We start from the raw sequence: 26,060 nt of genomic DNA, 5'->3' as shown, positions 1-26,060 counted from the left end.
TTCATTTTTAGTTAATCTACATAATTTTTAATGCTAAGTTTGGTTTCGCCTGTAATTTAAATTTTGTTTTATGATTAGCTAACCATATTTGATGAATTATATCCAAGCATGCATTTTAATAATAAACTGCTGTTTGTAGAAAATGCAACACCATGAAGGAATCATCAGAATCAAATGAAATTCGCAGCAAATGTCAATTATAGGATATTATGCAAATTAATAAAGTTTCAGAGCCATCGCGCGTGCGTGGTGCGCGCAGCGCCCTCTGAATTGATGCTGAAAGCGTATAAATAAAGTGCTGTAGCGGGACGTTGAAAATAGTCTATGATTATTTGTTAGTGGCAAACGTTTAGTGAGACCTGAGTATGCCTCCACGACGGAAGAATAAGAAATTCAAGCAACTTACGGAGTTTGAACGAGGGAGGATAATCGGCCTTCGAGAAGGAGGATTTTCCTATCGCGCAATAGCAGCTCGTATGCAGCGGAACAGTTCCACAGTGATGCGAGTTTGGAAGCAGTGGACCGACGAGCACCGAACAACTCGAAAAACAGGCACTGGACGACAGAAGGTGACGTCAGAGCGCGATGATCGACACCTGCTCCGCATGGCGGTGAATGATCGCACAGCTTCCTCCAGGCAGCTGGCAGCACATTGGTCTACTGCTACAGGTGTACAATTGTCGGCTTCGTCAATTCGTCGTCGTCTGCTGCGCCGTGGATTGCGTGCAAGGGTGCCATTATACAGGATTCCCCTCACGGCGGATCATCGACGGCTGCGTCGGCAGTGGGCTCTTGAGCACAGAGACTGGCGAGCTGATTGGCACCAAGTTGTCTTTTCAGATGAATCACGCTTCAATTTGTGGACCCACGATGGCCGTGTTCGTGTTAGACGTTATGCCGGTCAACGCTGCCTTCCTGAGTGTATTATTGAACGACATAGTGGTCGAACACCCGGAGTTATGGTCTGGGGTGCGATTTCGTATCATGGACGATCCAATTTGATACGAATTGAGGGTAATCTCAATAGCAACAGATACGTCCATGAAGTGCTACAGCCCGAAGTCGTTCCTTTCCTTCAAGGCATCCCTGGAGCTATCTTTCAGCAGGATAATGCACGCCCACATGTTGCGCGGACTGTTAGAGACTTCTGTTCAGCACAACGCATGCAACTTCTTCCTTGGCCTGCTTATTCGCCGGATATGTCCCCTATTGAGCGCGTGTGGGATATGGTTGGTCGGCGTCTCACTCGTGATCCGCGTCCTGCAGTTTCCAAAGACGAACTTTGGTTGCGCATACAAGCGATATGGAATTCTCTTCCTCAAGCAGATATTCAACATCTGTTTGACTCCATGCCACGTCGTATAGCAGCACTTATTGCAGCGCGTGGTGGCTGCACCAAATACTGATTTCGGACGCTTAATTTGCTTCTTTTGTTTTGAAAATTTCATCATTTATTTGTATCAGTACAAGTCGTTTCTGCATTAAATTTCATTTGATTCTGATGATTCTTTCATGGTGTTGCATTTTCTACAAACAGCAGTTTATATTAACTATATAAATATATATATATATGCATACGTACATATCTATATAAATATATATACATATATATCTAGATACATATCAATTACACTTAAAAATGTCATGATATAGTTTAAAATAGAAAAAAAAATTATTATTTTTTTGTATTATAATTTAATTTACTTTTCAATATATTCAAGTATATATTTTAATCAACTTTTTCATATCATTAAAATAAAAATTACTATCTCCTAAGTAATTTACACAATTACTTTTAAGTTTGACAGTTAGTAAGTTATTTCCTTCATAGTTTCTATTTTTTATTTATGCCAAACACATGCATTCACTTTCAGTAAAAACAAATGCTATTTTAAATTTTTCTATGTTTTGTGAAATATTTTTTACAAGCTTAAACTTTGCTTTTGATTGATTTTATTGACAATGGCTTTCCAGTAATTACATAATCATGAAATTCACACCAGTAATTGCATAATCATAAAATTCACACCTTTCTCTATATTAATCTCTAGTTGTTTTGATATGATTTAATTTTAAAATCGCTATTTTTTATGAAATATCACTATAATTACAGTAGAGTCTTGATAGTTCGAGGGATTGGTTTTGCGATGATTACTATGACTGAATGCTGAAAAACAAATTTTTGTGTTAAACACTGAAACATGTGAACAGTGATTCTAAACAAAAAACATTAGACAATTATTTTAAAGTACAATTAACCTGATGCAGTAATATAATGAATATTGTGACTTGGTGTAATGCAGTAAATGTACCGTGATCCTCTAGCGTAAATAAATTTTCCTTAAATATAATATATAATATTGATTAAATACTGAAATTTATTCCATTTATTTAAATGTTTATTAAATTTTACGCCCGATCCTGTCCACCTCAAATTATTGAGACTCTATTGTATCATTTATCTTATATCATGCATAATATAAACTTTGATTAAAGAAAAATCTAATTCTCAGACTTTATAATGAATTTGTCATGATTCGGGATACAGGACTAAATACATACATATATATATATATATATATATATATATATATATACACATGGGGTGATCAAATGAAAAGGCACGAAACGACACGGTGGGTACAAATGTAGACTTTATTCAAAATATACACCATTGGCCTGAGCACAACGATCCCACTGATGAACAAGCTGCAGGATTCCTTGTTCCCAGAATTCCTGTGGCCGTGACAAGACCCAGTCTTTCACAGCGTCCTTGAGTACGTCGTCCGAGTTGAAGCGCTTCCCTTTCAGGTGTTTCTTCAGTGGATCAAACACATGGAAATCGCAGGGCGACATGTCCGGACTGTAGGGCAGATGGTTTAACGTCTCCCACTTTAACTTGGCCAGTTCCGTGGGTGTGACTCTGGAGACGAGTAAACGCGCGTCATCATGGAGCAAAACCACATCCTCCGTGAGGAGCCCCGGTCTTTTGTTCTTGATGGACCTGCGTAAGCGTCGGAGTGTCTCACAGTACACATAGAAAGTTAATGGTTTTTCTGTGCTTGAGTTTCTGTTCCTCATATGAACTGCCACATCATTTGGACGGCGTTTTTGAAAAGAGCCTCTGCTCTCTCCTGCGCATGCTCTGATCCCAGTCAGAGACTCCAATCTCCGAGATGCCTCGCTACGTTCTCCCATGGCGGAATATGCAAATATTTAACTGTTACGTTTTTACGTCGTTTCATATCGTTTCATTTTATCACTCCTTGTATATATATATATGAATGAATGACATTAACATTTATTAGAAATAAAATAATAAATTTAGTCACAAAAGTGAATAAGTGAGATTTGAGAAACATTGATTCTACAAATAAATTATAAAATTACTTACTAAGCATCATGTTCAATGTAGTTCTGATTCAGCATAATATGCAACTCTAAGCTGCAAAAAAAGTAATTTTTTTATTATTTTAGCAATAACAGAACACTTAAAACAAAAACTGTATGAAACTTACTCTAATTTATTTTCTTTTGAATACTCCAAATAGCCTTCTACATCATACTTCAAGACAAATAAAATTGGAGCAAGAATCTCATGCATTCCCTGAAACCAAATTCATATACAATGGTAGAGTTTGCTTAATTAATAAATATGAAGCTATTTAATTTGATCCTTACCTGCTTATAAGATACATGAGGGAATTCTCGGGCATAAGAAAATAGTATACTAGACATCATTACTTGAATATTTTTCTTATGAAAAAAATCAATTTCTGGAAATCTAAATGTAAATTTAAAATTAATTCAAAGCATTTCCTTAAAAAACGGTTAAGAAAAAAATTAATACAGTGTCAAACACTCAACATTAGTTAGATTAAATAAGTAATGTATATCTGTTATTTAAATTATAAAATTCAATCAGACGGAAAATTTTAAAAGTATTTACTACTGGAAAAAAATTTAAAAAGTCAATTTAACATTTAAAATTTTTCTCTTTGAGTTCCTATTTCAGCTTTTCAATTTGAATTTTTATTTTTTATTCTGAACTTATGTAGTTTTTAATTCAATTTGTTATAAGTTGCATTTAATAATTCAAACTAAGAATAATTAGAAGAATAGATAAATTAAAATACAGCTTTTTTTCATGTGAATTGCATAAGTCTGTAGTATAATGCCATTGAATATTGTTTATAAATACTTATTAACAATACATCTAATTCAAATAAAATGAGAGAGGGTGTCCCCCAAACTTAAAATTATCAAGTTTCATCTTCGTTGATTATAAGCATTTATAAGTGTTTGTTTTGATAGCTACTGAGAAAGACATACTGAACACCCATTAGAGGTTACAATGTTTGTGTGAAAGCAGCTAAGAAATGAGACGTCTTTTAATATATGCTTGTTTGTTGAGACAATCAATTCTTGCATTCTAAAAAAAAAAAAAAAAAAAAAAAAATTTTTTTCTTCTAAGGATTTGTAAAAATTTTTTCAGATTAGCGTTTCGTAATATTTTAAAATATTACCTAAGTGTCTTAAGTTTTTGCTTCTTTTGTTATAATTTCAATTTTAATCCATGATTTATATATACAGTACAGAACCTCTTATCCAGAAATCAGAAAAACGGAAAACCTGAACGAAATTCGATAAATTTTTTTTTCCTCATAAGATTTTAAGATCTTTCTTTCTTTTTTAAAAGATGTTTACTTTGCCATCATTTTAGAAATAATCATTAGTTCCCTATACACTGTCAAGAGAAGTAAGAGTCTTGTACTAAATATCATCAATTATTTCCTTCCTCACCCCCTACATAGTTGCTTCTTTTCACTCATAGCTCAGTGAGAAAGAGTGACTCATTGAACACCTGTTTTCTTATCATCTGGCCCTTAAGTAGGGAGAGTCATTACTACCAGCTTCTCACAGGAGTCATCATGTCTGTTGATTGCTTAGTCCAGGAGAGTTAAAAACAAAATTTTATTTGTCTTCTTTGATTCTTAGAAATCTCTTAAAGTACTTTCCACAGGGACTACAGAACTCCTATTTTTCCTATTATCCTTGTACCCCTTACTTTTTTCCTGTTATTTCCTACTCTTCTTATTTTTTAAAAAATTATCTGTCATTTCTGCTATTCCCCCTTTGAACCAACTCTATGCTTTAAACATAGAACAGGGAATAATGACTCAAGGGCAAGTATTGCAACTGCACCTGTTTTTCAATTCATTCATTTCAAATGGGGTGTGAGGAGGGGGCAGAACATGGTAGAACATAAATTCTTTTTATTATGTCAGCTTCTGTGTCTGCTTGCCAATTTATGTTTAGCTGGAGTGGAGGAGAAATAAAATCGCTCAGCTTAATGAGGAACAAGATAGTGATACACATGTTTTTCCTTCTGATTTCGATTAATTTTTTAGCAAAATGTTGAAACCCAAGTTGAAATCTTCTAGATAGTAATCGTGTGCCAGAATCACGACAATATTGTCGCAGAACGTTCAAGAGGTTTTTGCAAAAAGATTTTTCTTCTTTGAAGTAAAAAATTTTAAATTTCTTTTCTGCAGAAAGTTTCTAAAGATTTTTCTTCCATCCAGAATTATATTAAAACGATGTCTTTCTAGCGCATAGGAGGAGAAAAAAGAAATACTTGCAATTTTTCTCTTCTCATTTGAGAAGAATGAAGTAAAAAATTGTGTTTTTCTTTTCTCTAGAAATTTTCAAAAGATTGTTTTTTTTTTCCATCCAGAATTATATTCAAATGTTGTCTTTCTCGCACAGAGGAGGGAAAAGAAATGCTCGTGATTTTTCCATTTTCATTTGTTAATACTGAAGTAAAAAATGGAATGGATAGTTTTGAATCCTGACACAGACAATGACGAAGTAGAAGAAAGCGAAGAGGAAGATGTAGCCCATCCACCACTTTTTTTTCCATTTTACCTTTTTTTGTTCATTTTATATTAATCCTGAATATATCTTTATTTCATTATTTTTTTCCTTTTTATCATATTAAACTTATGTATATTACTTTATCGTTTTTCTTCTTTTTAAAATTTTTAAATAATTTATTCTTTTTTTTAGTTAGGTTTCACAGTAAAAAAACAGCTTTTTGTAGTGATTCAGAAACCTAGAAAAATCAGTTGTCCGGAATAGCAATGGTCCCGATCGTTCTGGATAATCGGTTCTCTACTGTACATATAAATTAATCACACAGCACTCTATAAAAGTTATGCCCTCCACAATATCCCAATCCATCCCTGTTTTTATGTATTGACAAGATGTATACAATTTTAATAGTTTAGAGTTTTATAGAAGGTATACACTTAATATCTAAAATTTTTAATACAATTGAGTATAAGAAATGTTATAGAGTTATCATAGAGACAATATTTTGTGAATATGTCTTTATAAGTTCTTTTTAACTCATTTACATCCAATAAATATTCATAAATAATTCACATAATCAAACACAACAAAACAAATCAAAAAAATTGCAATTCAATTTTAAAAAACTATTAGAATGTATGTGTTAATGCAATCTAGAATTGTGAAGCTCTTACAAAGAAGCAAAAATATTATTTGTTACAATAAAATAAGAATTTCTATGAGAAATAATTATACCTTGGTAAATTCTAATAATTACAAATCAAAGAAATAAAAATATTTGGCTAGTATTGTATAGAAGAGAGCAACAGTATTTTTAAAATAATATATTTAGAATGAATGTTGACAAAACCTACAATTTCTAAATATCAACAATTTGGAGCAATTACAAATTTTAATAAAACACTAAGTGTAGAAAGTGGTAAAAATGGAAATGCTTACGTTCTAACAACATCTTGCTGGATAGTTGTTTTGAGCTCTGTATCTTCAAAGTATTGAATCCAAGGGTTCTTTCAAAACAATAAAAATATCCATCATTGTAACTTACAAGTTACTTTCCTTTCAAGTGCCTAACTTTATTTTATCTTACTTATTAAGCTAATACAAACTTTAAATTTATTGTTTAACTAAGGAAAAAAAATCTAAAAAAATCTAGAATCAATTTATTTTCTGATATATCCTCCTGACACCCAAGCTTAAAATATTGGCAGAAGTATGTACTTAGAAAAAAATAAACTCATAAATGGGATAAGAAAAATTTAATTAAAATTTTTGTAATTACAATATAAAAATTATAAATTTTGATTTTTAGAACTTACGACATATTGCAAGATATTCTTAGGGTGCATTGGTCAGGAAATAAAACTCACAAGACTCAAATAATAAAATATTTGTCATAAAGCTATTCAAAAGGTTACTTGAATCAAATTTTGTTACCTTTCTTATGATTTTTTACAGTAAATAAAAATTTCAACCAATCAGGGTAAAACATATTATATTTTTACATAAATATTTGCTTTGTAAATGGTGTACAAACAGAAAAACCAATCTTAAAACATTATTTTAGTGATTAAAATTACATCAATGTTGTCCAATATATTGAGACACTTGGTTTCAGGAGGATATAGTTCTTTCATGGTAAGCACAAAGAGTAATCTAAAACTTACATAACATTTTTCTAATCTTAACACTTTTTTTCCTAAAATATCTTATTTCTTAAATTTCCCAGCATCTGCCTTGAAAAATATTTGAGACTGGTTTAGGCACTAGAAAGTTCAATTACTTAACAAGATTTAATATTTAATAGTCAGTTCTAAATATGATTAAAAAATTAAGTTCAATATTAAATTTATAGTAAGATGAAACACAAATTCCTCTGCCCCTCTGTATTAAAATAACAATAATTTAATTTTTCATTAAAAACATGTTCTTCACAGATAATGAATTTTATAGGAACAAGCATCTTTAAAGGAGATCTGTCTTATTCTTTTCATGAAAATGCATACATACTCACTTCCCATTGTAGTATGTTCAATCAAAGATTTAAATTTTTAAAAAAAGGTAACGATTGCATTTTTAAAAAATTAGTTGTAAATAATAAAAACAAAATACATGAAAACAGAAATAAATTTTAATATAAAAATACAACAAATAATTATTCATTTGTAATATTGAAAAGAACAGAATTTGATAGATAATTAGGTATAAACTGAAAATAACTAAACCAATGGCGAATATTCATCTGAAAAAAATCCTATATCTAGAGATACCTAAGCTGGTGCAAATTTACTTACCTCTCTACTGGCCCAGTTCCAATGATTGAATAATTACTAGTAGCAACCAGCAATTATTCTGCCCTTATTTGTTGAGTTAACAATTTTATCAAATAAAAATTGCTTATTGATAGTCCGTTGAAATTTGATTGAAATTCCCAACAGAATTACAATTTCTCATTAACAACATTCTACTTGAAAGCCAAAAGTTGTAAGCACTTTGTTGTGATTAACAACCACAATATTAAACAATTAACTGATTGATGGTAGATAAGTGATGTAATTTAACCTTTAGCATTGGACAACTCTATAAATATGACTTTTAATTAATTAAACACACTCAAACTCCATATAGGGTGAAATGGCAAAATACAGTGTTAGTATGAATGATGAATTGGTTTTGAAAATGCTATATTTTCAAAAGCATGACATGTACACACGTAAAAGATATATGAAAAGAACCACAAATTCACCAAGTTAGAACTGCATATTCCAGGTGGCAGTACAAGCCCAATATCTGTTCGATTGGGGTGTGGCAGTATGAGATTAGCACCTGTCAAAAATTAAAGGGGAGAAAGAAAAAAGTGTTTGTGTACCTGAATATGCCCGATGTTCTTCTGTTACAGCTATTAAACATGCATTCAGAAGAGACTATGGAAAAAATTCAATGTAAACAAGGCCTTTTGCTGTGGTATAGGCAATTCAAGGACACTGGTTTTACATCCTGGTTCGAGACTACCTAAACGATGAACTTCGGTATCGCTGGATTTGGTCTATTTTCGAGAATGACCTAGCAATGTTCCCCAATCTCCCCAGATCCCCTAATTTAATGCAATGCGACTTCTTCATGTGGGGATATAAGGATCTTGTTTACATACCCCTGTTACTGCATTCCTTAGTCAAGCTCAAAAAGAAGGCATCAGTGCTGCAGTGCAGACAATTGACAAGAATATACTACAAAATGTATGGAATGAGCTTAATTTTTGCTTGGACGTAAGTCACATCATCAAAGGGGCACATATTGAATAAATAAACTTGGTGAGATTATGGTTCTTTTCACATAGCTTTCATGAGTCTATGCGTAATACTTTAAAAAATATAGCTTTTTCAAAATGAATGAACTATTTTTACTTACACTATGAAATTACAAAGTTAAAAGAATATTTTAGAGGGAAAATTTTATGAAACAATACAGAACGAATTTCAATGAACCTAAGTCAACAATTATGAAAAAAGCAACAATGCTATTTTACAAGCTTATAATCTATTTAACATTGTCACACTTGTCATTCACTTGAACTCACTCAACTATATGAATACTTTTAACACAAAAAAATAATACATTTTTGAAGTTAGTTTACACAGTTACTTTCACTTAGGCCAAACTTCCCGTACTAAATAATAAGAAAAAACGTCTGAATGTCTTCAAAGGTCCTGTTTTCAAATTGCTGTTTAATAGAAAAGCAAATCAAGTATGCTGTGTAATATGTTTTACCTCTTGCGAAGGGAATACAATTTATAACAATCAATAAATACATTACAAAATGCTGTCAAATTTTTAAAACTAAACAGGGCCCGATGGATGCGAAAAAATGCAGATAGGTGTAGCCTATAAGTTAAACACATAAAACAGAAATATGTGTCAAATAAAAAGCTATAAATGAGAAAACAATAACTATTTATGATCTAAGCATGCAGAAAAAAAGAGAACATTAAAGATATTATAAAAACTGAAATAAAGAAAACATTTTTTAAATAAAAATAAAGCACAATAATTTCAATTGTAATACTAGAAAAAGAGATAAAATAAATTATAAATCTTAACTTCAAATATTAATCTTTCTTACTTGCTGAGCTTGTGATAATGGATTGTTCACATTAATATCCATGCTATCAATGATCCTTGGATTAGTGGCATACTAAAAAATATAAGAGTAAACTGAATAGGGAGAAATTAATGTTCGTAACAGATAAAAGGCTCATAAGTTCACCTTCAAAAACAAATTATGTCTGCTAGTGCAAAGAAAGACTGAATAATAGAGCCAAGGACAAAATAAAGCAAATTTTAGTATATTACTAAGTTATATATTTAACTTGTTCAATGAATATTTGTAAATTTTTAAATATACAGAATGACAAATAAGCTATATAAAATGTCAAAAAATTCAAAAACTACTGAGTACAAATATTTTATGCAAATTTCAATTGTATCTACAGATACTTGAATTTAAGAAAGTTAATTCTTCAGTTTTGCATAATTTTTTTTAAATCCAGAAAAACCTAATATCTGAAAAAGTATAAGTCCTTGTAAACTTATTATCAAAAAATCAATTAAAAAAAAAAGAAGAAAAAAAATTTGCCGATATCTTCTGTTTCAAATATTGATTATACTACATAAACTAAATTAAATAAATAATGAAATGAGTATTTCCTCACCTTATCCAATATTTCCTCATACTGTTGTCGTTGAGACTTAATAGTATCTATCCACAATTGTTTATCCTCTGGCAAGCATTTTAAAAATATCTTAAAATAAAAAATATTAACCATATATAACATTTTTCTTTACAAATATTTATCCCTCTAATGATTTAGCAAATAGTTAAAATTTGAGAGAATGAGTACAACTATCAAAATACAACTTTCTAAGTGCATAACAATCAGAAGAGTACAATTAATGATTAAATTTAATGGGTAATACCTTAGTATGTATTAATGGAAAAATCCATAGGGACAACACACTTATTAATTACTATTCATAGTTATAAGTCATAGTTGCTATTCATAGTTGTTATTCGTAGTTATCATCTATAGTTATTATTCATAGTCATTAATTATTAATTGAGACAACACGCGTATTAAAACAAAAACATTAAAAAAGAAATAGATGAAGTATTTTAATTCCTATGCTCAATATAATTAAAACACATAGTTAGAAGTTTAAAACTAAATTTTTAACTTTGATCTATTACAAAGTGTTTTGTTTATAAACTTAAAATATATGTTTGTGTAGTATAGCATGACAAGGAGGTAGAGGATACCATCAAAGCTGACAGTTTGTGACAAAGCTGACAGAAAGGGGATCAAAAATATTGAAAAAAGTGTGACATCAATTATAGACATATGGAATAGAGATTATGACACTTTTGGAAAGTATGACATCACTATATTCTCTTTTTTATACTAAAATATCTCAGGTGTAAAGTTAATGATAGAATCAAATAAGTAAATTAAATCACTATAAGTTGTAAAAAGACTAGAAAACCAAAAAGAATTAGAAACGAATTTTTTTTCAAAATTTCAGCAAAATAATTCATAATTCAGAGAGTAAAATAATTGTTAACATTTTTGCTTTCAAAACTTAGTGAAATTATATTCAAAAAACACAAATCAATAATGTTTCAGAAGGAAAAAAATGAAAGAAATCAATAATAGAAGCAAATATTAAATTATGTCATTTACAAGTATCATTATGATTAAATCTTGATCTCAGAAATACAAATTTAAAAATAAAATAACAATTATAATTATGATTATATTTTTAAATGCTTAATATATGAGTAATAATAATAATAAAATATATAAATTTGTGATAATAACAATTAATAACATTTTAATTATGAACAACATCACCTTAGGGATAATTTAGATACATGCTTAGACATTCCATTTCTTGCATAACTGACAAATCAGAAAATAAACACGAAAATGAAAATATATTATGCATTTCAAAAAATTATAAATCAAACAAAATGCATCACTAAATACATCAACACTAATTGGAGTTTACCTTCCAACAAATGCTTCTAAAGTGACATGCTTTCAAATCCCCTTTTATAGCTAAAGACTTTAGATGTTGCAAGTAAAATTTTCGGCAAAAAAAAGAATTCCATTCAGCTCTAAACAAAAGAAGTTAGAAATATCAACATCTTACCTCATAAGATTATTCTTTTTAAAACCCACAAGAAGTCAAAATTTTGAAAATTAATTAATAATTTTAAAATTTACTGAATTGAAAAATTATGATATCTTAATAGCTCATAAAAAATACATTTAAAAAAAATTTAAAACTACTTAAAGAATAATCCAAAGAGTGTGTAAAATAAGAACAATTAAAATTTGATAAATCTATAATAAAGGTTACACAAGATTCATACAAGACAAATAAGAACTGACATAGGTACATGTTCACAATGGTACAAACACAAACGTTACACCTAATTAAGCAAACAGCTTTAAAAACTGTAAATTCATTATGCCCTAATTATGCAAGACACAAAAAATGTTCATCAATGAATAAAAGTTATATTCTAAACTGTCAACATTAAATAATTTGATCATAATTATCCTGAATCAATAAATAAAAAGATCAAACCGGGACTTCTAATTGCACACTATACCATTGTTTGTTGAAAACATTGTTAAGTTACATATAATGTGAAATGCAAATATATATAAAAGCTTTGTAGAATTCATTTACTACATTCAATTAAAATACTAACTCTAAATCTTTAAAATAATTTTCAAAATAAGTTCTTCACACTTTCATTAAAATATGAACTTAATTTAATTAAATTCTATCAAAAAATATTATGCTTACGGGGTAATTTTCAAGTGTAGGATCTAAAATATTTTATATTTCATACTTCATTTCATATTAAATTATATTTGGCTTTAAAAAGAAGGAATTATGTAATAATGAACATCTGGACATCTATAATCCCAGACACAACCTTAGAATGTGGTAAATTCATATTAGTTTTATAATTAACTATAAATGAATTTCAGAATAAAATGTATCAAAATGCACTTAAACTAATGGGAAATTTTGCCATTTAGAAATATCATATTTGTGGACTTTGCATGCATGTAACTCAGTTAAAAGAAATCAAACTGTTCTAATATTTTTCATTAAAATAACTCTTGTTGCCATTTACACTTACTCTAATTTCTATAAGCTCTTAGAAATGTAAATTTTTTTTAAAAATTAAAAACTAACTATTGCAGACATAACATATTGTAGTATGTCTCTAACACTGAGTTTTTTAATTGATTTAACATATAAGTCACTAAAAATTGGAGTAATATAAAATGACACGAAGAGTTATTTTTATGAAAATTATTAGAACTACTTGATTTTGTTTAATCGAACTTTAAAGGAGGGTTATGAGGAGAAAAATTTCATAATTTTTGTATAGCTAACTTATTTAGTTGCTGATACTCTTTGATAATTTTCTGCTCATTGTTAGTTCCCATTTATAAGACATTTTAAAGATTTAAGTTTAGTTTGGTTTTTAACATTGCACTTAAGTTACACTAATGGGTTATTTGCAAAAAATTAGATTTATTCTTAATGATGGTCTAAAAACAATACTGATGCATGTTCACTGTGCTTTATTGTTTACTCAAATTTTATTAACTTTCATTTTAAAAACTGAACTACTATTTATCTAGATCAGATCACAATCGGTGGTAATTATCACTTGGGCTATACAACATACTCTCAACTATAAGTGGACTTTTCTGGCTCTGAAAGCACCGAGACATTACATTACAGTGGATTTCAAACCATTAAAACAGGAACGCAAGAATGTGCAATCTGATCAGAAATCCAGCCCTTAATAAGTTGAATGGAGCTCCAACCTAAGCAGTGGCAGTCAAAAGCTCTTCAGACCGTACCAACAAAACAGCTTAAAATTTTTAGAAGAAAAGAAATTCTATTTTTTACTTATATTAAGCATTTCATACTACAGTCAAACCCCACTATAGTGAACCTTCAAGGGACCAAAATTTCTGTTCACTACAACTAGGAGTTCACTATATCTGTACTGCAAACAATTTTAACTTATTTTTCCAAACTGCTCTCTTTTATTACACATTATTTAAATAAATGACCAATAGAAAGAAATACAAAGATGATTAAAAAAACAATATGTAGTAACAAAAAATGTGTTAACTTTTATTTTTTATTATTCTTCATCTTACGTACAAAAAATTTAGGTATGGTAAACTGAGAAAGAAGTAGCAAACAAGAAAAAATGCTTAGAGGCCGTTCAAAAAGTACGTACACAAAAATGGAGAAATTTTAAACCCCTCCCCCCCTTTCGTACATTACCGTACATAAGGTCTTACTCCCCCCCTTAGAGAACGTACATTTTATTAGTCTATCCCCCTTTTTCATAAAAATTTAAATAATTATGTTTTAAATAAAATTAAATATTTACTTAAGGAGTGTGTAGGATAAAGTCAAATTTAAATTTGGTGTATGTTTATAAAGTACGTACTTTGTATAATACCTCCCCCCCTCCCCATCGTACAAAACCGTACATAATAGCAAATCCCCTCCCCCCTTCGGGATGTAAGTACTTTTTGAACGGCCCCTTATGGCTACAATCCACTCAATAGATGGTTTTAAAAATCGGTATATGTATTTTATGTAGAAATTTCAAAAATACCAGAAAATGAAGGGGAAAAAATCAGTCAAAGACAGAAAAAGTTCATAATATCCAATTTCCACTCTTCTTTCGGTTCACTATATCCACAATAAATAATATTATATGTGTATAGCAAGGCAAGGGAGCAAACATTTCATTCATTTTATCTGAGAGTTCACTATAAACCATGTTCACTATAACGGGTTTTGACTGTATTTAAAAACATGTACTACAATGAATTTTTTTTACTCGAATTTTATTGGTTTAATTTCAAAAACTAAACTATTAATCTTACTGATAAGGATTAGATGTGCCTTCCAAAACATCTGTTTGTAAATGTCCATCCAAAATCTGAGAACCCACACTCATTCTGAAAAATTAATGTGATTTAAATATAGTGAATACTAAAAATAAACTAATACAAATTTTGATTACAAATTGAAGTTGTTTCAATTGTTTGTTTTTAAAGACAAATCAATATTAAATAGAATTTATAAACAAAAACAAAAAATTTTAATTTCTAAACTAAGTAAACTATTACTAAATGATTATAAAATTTTTAATAAAAGAATTCTTTTGAAAAATCTAACAAAGTACAAGCCAAAGAGAATAACTTTTGTTTGCAATAGTTTTTTTTCTTCAATTTTTTTTAATATCCACTATTTTCCTGCTATCTTTGGATAAACAAATCTTATAGTTGCGTGCAAAAATGTTTCAAATCATTTTAAAATTTCTTGAGATATGGCCAAATACGCAAAAAGTGAAATTAGCATTAGCAGATCTAAACTTTGGATCCCTCTATTGGCCAATCTATTGAGGGCATAATTTTCAAATTGCTGCTACCTATATTTTGGTGATCAGAAATCCAAATCCGTCGACAGAAGGATAAATTTATTCAAGGAAAGTAAGTTGAGATTGATTTTGTAACGTAAAATATCATCTAGGTACTAATTAATTAGCATACTTGAGATTACTCTTTAAACAGTTAAGGTTAAATCCTAAAATGTGTAAGACTCGATCATTAGATCATAAGCCCACATACTGCATATCATATTCCCGCAGTTTAGGAATAGTCTTTTTTCCAATGAAGAAATCGTCTTTTTTTTTTTAAATTGCTTCCATGCCACTGAGTGCTATTTCATAGTGTGAAAATTTTTAGCAAGATGAAAGAATTGAAAAAAATATTTTATCATAATCAATAAGTGCCATTTAGATGCATAAATTTGTCTTAATTAGCAACGAAAATTGTTGCAGTGAATCAAAATTTCACTGCAAATTAACTCATCATTGTGAAACAGAAGCAAATATTAAAATTTTTTATTTTTTTGCAAAAGTGTAATTTACTATACAGCATGGAATAAATCTTAATTCATTTAGATAGTCTTTAATTATTTCAGACCATAAAAGATCTTAATATTTATTTACCAACAGTAAGAATAACCTTTTCAAGCACGCAGTAGAGATAAAAATAAACAACATAATTTTACCTTTTTGTAATCTGAATGCTTCTTTCTGTAGTTAAAAAAACTTACAATTGGCACATATATTTAATATCTATAGGTTAATTTTTAAAAAATTACAGGGATGGAGAAGATTTAAATATATTTCAAAAAATATTGAAGTTCTAATGAAACTTTTTCTAAATTAAAACCTATGTAAAAGAAAGACAGATTTTGGGTTTTTCATTTTCTACCTAATTACAATCTGAAACTAATTGTTACATGCTCTCAATCAATTAATGAAACTGGAGTCCAAAACTCACAGAGTAATGCTACTTTTTAAGTCGAAAACTGTACTAAAAATTTTCTATATTAAATTATCACCTGATTGCGTTTTTTAATAAAATAATGGAAACTATATAATTTAAAATACGGAAAACATTTTAAGAAAACTTACTTTATTTATTAAGGAAAAAGAAAAGACATAAAGACAGCAAAGGCATTGAAAATGCATGTAACATAACAACACAAAATTATCGCTTGCTTGTTTTTAACATTAAATATGAAACCTTTAAGGATCCGAATAAAATTTTTAACAAAATCAAAAATTTCAAAATACAGCAAGAAACCGAAACATAAACAATATCTAAACGTGACGGTCACGAGGATCGAAAAAATTTAACACGGCGGAAAAATGAAATAATGTCTATATTTGCCTCAGTATAAAAGCGTCATCTTGTAGTGATTACGTGAAACAATAAAAGAGGTATCTTCTTTATTATTTTTTTCTTCGTATTATTTTATAACTATTTTAGTGCCACCTGCTAAATAAACAATTTAATGTAAAATGATGAATAAATTTAATTTAAAATGACACTTTTTTTATTTATTATCAATGTGCTTTAATGAAGATCTTTTTTTTAATGAAAAGAAAAGCACATCAAATTATTTATTTATTATTTTTTCTAAAGAAGAAGAAAAAGAAAAGCTAATATCTTAAGTTAATCATGCATTTAAGCTACCTAAATTATTCTTTTTAAATAAAAACATTACATAAGTTAACAAACATAACAACATAAACGCAACATTTTTAAATTTAAAAGTAATTTTTAATATTTAACACAGAAGAATATTTTGGATCAAATGCAGTGCAATACAAAAACAGACAAAGAAAAATATATTGAACATAAATAGTGTACTAAAGTTTCACCAAAAATATAACTTTCAAACTATTAAATAGACTTAAGGGATATTTTTGATATATTAATAGTGGTGTTTTTCATTTTTTCCTTTATATTTGGTGGGGAGGTACTTTTAAAGGGTTTTTTATTTATTTATTTTTGGGGTGGATATTTTTAAAATCAATTTCCTTACGTCTTTGATAAGCGACTTTATAATCACTTAAAATAAACAAACAAGAAGAATTTTTATAATCAGTGGTTAGTTGAACGGAAAGAAGAATTTTTTATGGAGGGGGGTTTATTTTTCAAAAATATTTTCTGGTGGGAGATACATTTTAGAAAATGCTTTTCAATGAACATTTTTTTTTCCAGCCAATTCATAAAATCTTCAACTTACAAAATCACTATCACATAAAACAGGAAATGTTTTTTCTCTTGGGAAGGAGGGAGGGAAATTATCATTTTCGGGGGAATATTTTCACAGTTTCACTATGTCTTTCTCATATCTGAAAATGATATTAAGAAGAAGAAAGAGATGAATTTTATGTACAGCTTACTGATTAAACTTTTCAATTTTAGGAGAAGAACAAAATTTTTTAATCTGTACCAGCTTTTAAAGAATTAACTGTGTGAGACTTTGCATAGGAAGTGTGATAAATCCCCCAGTAATAGCGTTATTTTTTATTCCATTCTTCTTATGTATGACAGTGCACAACGCGTCTGACTTAGGTTAAATTTCGAATAAGTTCTTGAATCGAAACGCTGTTTGCTTTTGTTTTTACTTGCATTTTTCAGCTTTTTTGATGTGAAGAAAATACCAATCACAATGAAATTGCGAGCTTTTTTGTTATTCTTTTAAAGCCACTTACATTATTACCAAATGAAATAATAAAAAATCGTAAATAGTTGCTAAAATTTATTTTTTTCATGTAATTATCTTTGGACAAACAAATTTTATAATAATGCGCAATTTTTTTTAACTCGCTTAAAAAGTTCCTGAGATATAACGTAAAAGGCAAAAAACTAAATTAAAAATTGAGGGGTTCAAGCTTTGGACCCCATTTCCAGAATAAACTGCTGGAACCATATTTTCCCAGATAGCGGCTAACCTCTATATTTTGGGGGTCAGAAATCCGAATCCGTCAAAAAAAGGGTATGTTTATTACGAGAAAATACGTTTTTGTGTCCGATTTCGTTACTCAAATTATCACCTGTGCTTTTTCATTAGCATATTTGAGGTTACCTCCTCGAATCATTACGATTGAGTCTTAGAACGTGAAGATCCGATCATTAGATCAAAAGTTATTAAGGGTAGTCTGTTTACTTTCTTGCTCACTGTATCTTTGTAAATTCCATCTCAACAATAGAACTTCCTAGAATATCAAGACTGTTCGTCTCTCAAAGCATGGCACAAGTGAATTATTATTAGTCCAAATTATTTTACTGTTTGGGGTCAGTAGTTTCTTTGTATAATTTAAGCATATTATGGCCGTTTCAGAAACATCATAATTTGGATAAGATGTTAAGATATTTATCCCAGATTAGCATGGGAAGATTTAGATTTACCATGGGAAGAGATCCATGGTTATCGATTTTTTGAAAAATAACATAGTCAAAAATAATGCCAACCCCCGTAATCAATATTAAATTTGAAAGTAATTTGGAAACAGCGAATCATCAAAAAGACTGTGAGAATTAGTATAACCATGCAACTGAAACATTTTTGTGATAAGAAATGAAGAATAAAGAGTTATAAATATATTTCTGTTTTCGATTTAATCGCTACTGGGAATTAATGAGTTATAAATTTGTATTGAAATAAAAAGTTAGCAGTTACATTGATTGTTATCTTTTATAAGTTTTTTTTTTTTTTTTCTTTTAATTTCAAGACCACATTAGTAGTAGATTTCTAATTTCTATTTATAAACTTAAAAATAAAAAAAAAAGAATGATTTTTGCTTACTTGCTTAACCATATGATTTTTATTTATTATTTTTATTTACATTTTTTAATTTTTTATTTTTAACGGGACGCAGTATTGGTGTAAAATAATTTAATAGTGATACAAAAGTTTGCATGAAAATTTCTCACAAGATGTAATTTTTAGTAAATTTGCTATGCAAATATATGAACAAAAACATATATATTTATTTTTACATTTTATATACATATATATTTATTTTATGTAGATATATACATTTATTTTTACATATTTCCAATTGCATTTTAAAAAATTATAAGAGAAATTCTGGGTAACTTGCCTGTATAGTGATTGACGTAAGACTTAGCTATGAAAATATTTGCCAAACTAAGTCTCTGTAATTCATTTTTTTTTTTTTAATCTGATCTAATTTAAACTTTAGAAGAACTTATTACTGATTACTGTTAAACGAAGGATGTTATTAAAATATTAATGACGGTTTACTGAATGAAAAACATCTTCAGAGATGCTAAATGATAAAATATATATATATACAATCTAGTTGCAAAAACTTGTATTCCTAATCTAAAAGTTTTTAAAGTTTTGTTAAGTCAGAGGAACATTTTATAATTTACAATCTGTGAAATTCATGCAGCAGTTTCGTCGTTCTTAATTTTATACTGCATAACTTTATAATTTAAATCCAAATCAGAGGACAAAGAAACTCTTAAATAAAACATTGAGTTGACCTCGCCTTTGTAGAGAACTTTTTCTGTTAAATTAACTAGCATTTCCGTTACATGGAAAAGGAAAACTACTAAAACCTCCGGACAATTGGACATAGAGCAAGGTAAAAGTATAAGTTTAATCTAAACGGGAATCAGCTTATACCTGTTTTTAAATGAACGTACCATTTGAGTTAAGCAAAAATAAAGTTGCAAAAGGTGGAATCCCTCTTTTTAAGGGGAAGGTGAAAGAGAGTTTTGAAAATTCCTTGTTTATTCCGTCATTCCCGACAGTTTAAATTGGCACTAGCATTAGTTTATAAATGCAATTAATAATAATAATAGCAATTAATAACAATAATAATAATTAATTATAATAATATAAATTAATAATAATAATTGCAATTAATAATAATAATTGCAATTAATAATAACAATAATAGCAATTAATAATAATATTAGCAATTAATAATAATAATAATAGCAATAATAGCAACTAATGCATTCATTTCAGCTGACGTAGAAGAGTTTTGAAGAAGCACTTTTGTCCGGCTAAATATAATACATCAAAGAATATGGCGAATATGTTGAGTAATTTTTGTAGTTATCGTTAGGGCTCTTACAACCGAGCAGCTGAAACTTTGATTACATAATAAAAAATATTTAAAAAAAGCATTAAAAAAACATGCTTGCTTCAAGATTTTTATGCATTTAACTGTTTTTTTTTAAATATAGTGATTTAGTAATATTAATCAGTAGTTTATGTAATATAGTGGTTTAGTAAAGTACGTTAACTTTGTTTTATGTAGTAGTTTAGTTATAATAACAATAGTAGTTTATAGAAATGTAAAATTTTAATGAGTTTAGTACTTCCCTTTTTTTAATATTAAAATCTAATTTCAGCTGATATATTTTTAAATTATTTTCAAAGAAGTAATATTCAGTGACTTATAAAACTAAAAAGAAATTTATAAAACTGAAAAAGAAAAAAAAAAGATACTGAATTTAAAATTTAATGGAAACTTTAAATAAAGTATAGTATGTTTATTAGTGAAACATTTAAAAAAAAAGAGGAAAAATGAATTTAAAATTATTATAATTAAAATTACTTACATTCAGCTGTTAATAGGTTGCGTATTTATATTACAGCTGTTATATTTTTAATCTAAATCCATTAATCAAATTTGGAAAGCGGCCAGGATTTGTCTATCCTTAAAATTCTCAATATTCAATAAGTTTCAGCTTTATTTTCCAACATGGATTCGGATGGCTTTATTTTATTTTATACCCGACGTTGAACATCTGATACAATTGTGAATTTGCGACTATCACTGATCAACTCCATAGCCTTGTAGTTTTGAGATTAGCCCATAAGATAAGGATACTTCTGGATCAAACGTTGTGACAAACTAACTTTCGTGGAGGACTTTCTTATGGAACTACCTCACTTTTACGTTACATCGATAAGAAAATCACCAAAACCTCCCATGGTTAGCCCACCGACAAGAGGATTCTAATCCGTGATCTGTCTACCACTGAGGATATTTTACAACAGCACTGAGGTCAGTCCCATCCGGGAGTAGAATTCATATCAACCAGTCACTGCTCGATTTGAACCTAGGGCAACTCATTGGGCTCAACGTTCTATCCCCTGAGTCACCTAGGTTCAGGCGGTAACGGTAAATAAAAGGTAGGTTTTTTTGCATCACTATATAAAAATAAAATTTTTTTCATTAATTTTATGGTTGTGTCCTTCCTTAATGAAATTTGCTGCATAATTTATCCAATAAAATTTCAGCAACGAAAATACAATTGCATTTTACAGCTAAAAAGAAAAAAAAAACTTTTTTTCCTAAGGAAAGAAAAAATCCGAAATATTTTATTATTGTCAGAAATATAAACAAGCTTATAATTATTTCAATAAAATACAAAAAACTAAAGCGTTTTTCTAAAATTCTTCTATCAGAACTTTGTGAGTAGGAATTGTGATATTAATGGCAGAAATCTAGCTGGGTAAAATTTCCTATTTAAAATGTCTATTCTCTATAAATAAAGGAGACATTTTATTACAGTTTTCCTCAACAAAAGACATTACCCTTATCTTCCTATCTTTAATTTTGTTTTATAATTTGCAATGCAGAAGCTGCGTTATTTTTAAAATAACAAATAATAAATATAATCAGTAAAAAAAAAATTGATGTAGGCAATCTTAAATTAACCTTAAATTAATCATTAACAAACAAATCAGAAATTATTTCTGTTTCTGAAATGTTTAATTTTTAAAATAATAACACATTCGAAAAAAATATAGTTCGCAAACTAATTGATTCGGTTATAAATCAACGTTTTCCTGTATCGTGCCTTAAACATCTGAGAATAAAATTTTTCCCTCTGGTCCAAGTAATTGCCGTGAAATTAAATTTAAGCCTAACATCACGGATACCCAGTAAACTTCTTTGTTTATATACTTTCTCGAATGCAGCTTTCACCATCAAAACTGGATTTTTGTTACTGGATACTTGCATCTCCTACGTTCAACTCAATCTTACATGAACTTTAAGGGCTATAGAAAGGTGAATGGGGCATATACTAAACCAGTGGGAAGGGAATTAACTCATTTCTTGTCGAAGAAAAAAAAAAGAAGTTCATTATGGGTTCTGAGAGCAAATAATTTTCCAAAAATAATGGAGGGAAAGGCTATGAAATGAATATTGCACAGCTATTTGGTGTATCTAAATGTGTGCCCACTTCCCTTTATCAGTCCAAGATTTCTATCAATATTTTTTAGTATGTAAAGTATAAGTGGGGGAGGACAGGGAGTTATAGCAGAAATGGGTAAGCAAAAAAATATTAGCCGTATTTTTAATTTTTTTTTTTGGTAGCAAAATACGCGGCAATTTCTGATCAAGACATTAAAAAAAAGTATATATATATATATATATATATATATATATAATATATATATATATATATATATATATATATATATATATATATATATATATATATATATATATATATATATATATATATATATACTCGCGTGCAAAAGTCTTTGGTCAAACTCAATATTATAAATGGATGATTGGAAATGTAATAAATAACGTATAATTTTGTTCCTAAACATTATATGCTTATCAATCCGAAAGCAAAGTTAGCGCTTTGAAAGTCACTTTAAATCAAATGCAATTTTCACATCTGCCGGGTATTTGTTTTTCGTAAAGCGATTTCTTTCACTCTAAGAATTGGATGAAAATACAATTGAGAAATACAATTTTAACAGATAATCATGAGTTTTGCATATTTATTTACGGAAATCGGGATTTTAACTTTAATTTATTATTGACATTTATTTTTGAAGAATTAGTTCTTACAAGAATCGAATTATATATAAAAAAGAAATATTCAACTGAACTGAGTGCAAATATTTAAATTTAATCCAAAGATTTAAGAAAGGTTAAAATGCCCTTCACGCGTTGACTAAAAACTTTTGCACGCTAGTGCATTATATATATATATATATATATATATATATATATATATATATATATATATATATATATATATATATATATATATATATATATATATATATATATATATGTGGGGACGGCATGAGTGGTCGTCTTAAATAAAAGACACGTTCTTAAACAAAAACATATATATTGAAGATTAAATTTACATAGGGAGGACGATTAACAATTAACGATTAAATAACAAAAAAATAATAAATGAGAGTTCGTCTTTAAAAGTTTTGAATAATCAAAGCTCCTCTTTGGAGTTCACGTCTTTTCGGTTCGTTCTCCATTCCGCTCTTTTTCTGGGAAATCCCCACTGCTTCCTCGTCGTGCACAGGGATGAGCTTTTAGCTTGCATTGACTTGCGGGACTTCTAGCTTAAGGCGACTTCTAACTGACGGATCTGAGAACTGATATCGGGTTACAGCACAGGAACTGGCACCACAGAGAACTGAGATCGGCTTTGTGTACAGGAGCTGGCACCACAAACTCGGCCCTCCTGTATCTCGCCTGGTCCTCCAGCGACTCTATAAAGAAAAAAAAGAAAAAGCAGAGCAGACTGAAAAATATAATTGATATCTGAAAATTAAATATTTTCGGTTAATAACGTTAGGTAAGTAAGTATCAGTTCAGGAACGTTAGGTAAGAGTGTATCAGTTCAGGAACGTTCACTCTTCCATCTTTGCACGTCTTTTGTCTCTTCTTCAACGGCTTCGTCTTCTTTTCTTTTCAACGTCTTTCATCTTTTTTCTTTCCTTTAACGTCTTTCATCTTTAACGTCTTTCGTCTTTTTTTTTCTTTAACGTCTTTCGTCTTTCGTCTTCTTTCACGTCTTTCGTCTTTAAATTTTTTCGTCTTCTTTCACGTCTTTCGTCTTTAAATTTTTTCGTCTTCCGTCTTTAAATTCTTTCGTCTTCTTTCACGTCTTTCGTCTTTAAATTCTTCCTTCTTCGCAAGCTCTAAAATTCTTCTTGGCAACTGTTCCATGGTTTAAGATACTCCGCACACGTTGTCGAGCAGTTTGGTCCTTCGTGATTCCCTTCTTTTACTACATCATAGGTATTTCCTCCTTTTATTCTTGTTATTTTGTAGGGGCCAAGGTACTTAGGTTTTAGCTTCAAATGAGGTCCAAATTGGGTTCTTTTGATGGCGACCAAATTTCCAATTTCGTACGATTTTGGCTCCTTTCTTCTTAATTTATAGGTCTTTTTATTTTCTTGTTGAATTTTAAAAATTTGTTGCTTTGCGTTTTTTCTTAGTTCCTCTCTTTGGGCATCAAAATGAGACTGAAATTCACTTTCGATCATTTCCTTTAGTTTTCCCAGTCCATTAGTGTTCATTTTTGTCCCAAAAAGCAATTCAAATGGAGTAGTGTCTATGCTTCTTTGATAGGTTGAATTTATCGCTTGTTGAACTTTATTTGTATGCTTGTACCATTCAGCTGGATTTTCTAGGGATAATTTTGAAAGAATCGATATGATGGTTTGATTAATACGCTCTACTTGTCCGTTAGCTCTTGGTAAACCTGTTGTTATTAAATGATGTTTAATATTTTCTTTCGAGCAATAATCAGCAAATTCACTGGAGGTAAATGTTGTACCCCTATCTGAAATTATCTGGGAAGGACTTCCAAATACAGTTTTTTGGATTTCTAGTTTAGCTAAAGTTTCAGCTGACGTAGTAGTCTTCGTGGGATAAATCCATACAAACTTGGTAAAAGCATCTATTATCGCTAACACATATTTATAATTTTTATGGGTGCTCTCCAAAGGTCCGAGATGATCAATATGAAAAGTTTTCAAAGGCACATCTTCTTTATGCATTGGATGCAATAGTCCTTCTTTCTTTCCTCTTTTGTGATTCACCAGTATGCAGTGAACACAATTTGCTATGATGTTTTCTATTTTCTGTCTAAGTTTAGGTATGAAATAATATTCTTCGATTTCTTTTTCCGTATATTTAATTCCTGAATGTCCTTTCTCATGAGCTGTTCTTATAATTTCGATTTGCATATTTTCTGGCACAACCACCAATTCTTTGCCATCAACAAATTTATACAAAATTCCATTTCTATTGCAATAATCTTCATAATTCGAAATTTTAAGTAGTTCTTTTATAGTCTTAATTCCAGTATCTTTATCTTGGGCTGATCTGAGTCTTGGTAGAATATTATCGACGGTAACACAAAATACATTAATTGGAGATCGACTAAGGGCGTCTACGTGAGCCATCTTATTTCCAGAACGATGCTCAATTAAATAGTTGAATTCTTGCAGCAAAAGTGCCCAACGAGCTACACGAGTTGACAAATCTCGTTTTGACATAGTCTTTTCAAAAGCAGCACAGTCAGTAATTATTTTGAATGGAATACCTAACAGATAGATGCGAAATTTCTTAAGGGCTTTTACGATAGCAAGAGCTTCAAGTTCGTAGCTGGAATACTTTTTTTCAGCGTCAGTCGTTTTTCTACTCATATAGTAAGTGGGGTGAAAATGTTTTTCATCAGGGGGTTTTTGCATTAAAATGGCAGCATATCCTTCTAAACTGGCGTCTGTGTGTAATTCAGTTTCATATTTAGGGTTATATATTGAAAGAACAGGATTTTGGGCTAACAAAGTTTTTAATTGATTAAAGGCTTTCTTTTCTTCAATGCTAAATTTAAACTTACGATCTTTTTTTAGCAGGTCACTCAACGGTC

The 26,060-nt window shown here is 29.3% G+C and overlaps 1 protein-coding gene across 1 annotated transcript in view; it reads right to left on the bottom strand.

Moving 5' to 3' along the window:
- The window catches only part of TBC1D5 (TBC1 domain family member 5), a 38,748-nt gene extending 22,065 nt beyond the window's left edge, over positions 1-16,683 (bottom strand). The window contains exons 1-9 of the mRNA XM_016052878.4: positions 16,475-16,683; positions 14,874-14,948; positions 11,935-12,043; positions 10,581-10,670; positions 9,992-10,063; positions 6,814-6,881; positions 3,682-3,784; positions 3,519-3,607; positions 3,395-3,445 (exon numbers count right to left, since the gene is read on the bottom strand). Coding sequence (XP_015908364.1) covers positions 3,395-3,445; positions 3,519-3,607; positions 3,682-3,784; positions 6,814-6,881; positions 9,992-10,063; positions 10,581-10,670; positions 11,935-12,043; positions 14,874-14,947 — 656 coding nt within the window. The 5' untranslated portion in view covers position 14,948; positions 16,475-16,683. The remainder of the gene's footprint in view (positions 1-3,394; positions 3,446-3,518; positions 3,608-3,681; positions 3,785-6,813; positions 6,882-9,991; positions 10,064-10,580; positions 10,671-11,934; positions 12,044-14,873; positions 14,949-16,474) is intronic.
- Between the last annotated feature and the right edge of the window lie 9,377 nt (positions 16,684-26,060).

Source organism: Parasteatoda tepidariorum, chromosome 11 (genome assembly GCF_982258835.1).
Source record: "Parasteatoda tepidariorum strain Cologne lab strain chromosome 11, Ptep-v5.0, whole genome shotgun sequence".
Taxonomy (NCBI): Eukaryota; Metazoa; Arthropoda; class Arachnida; order Araneae; family Theridiidae; genus Parasteatoda; species Parasteatoda tepidariorum.
The sequence above is the reverse complement of the archived record's forward strand: the minus strand, read 5'-3'. Positions and strand labels throughout refer to the sequence as shown.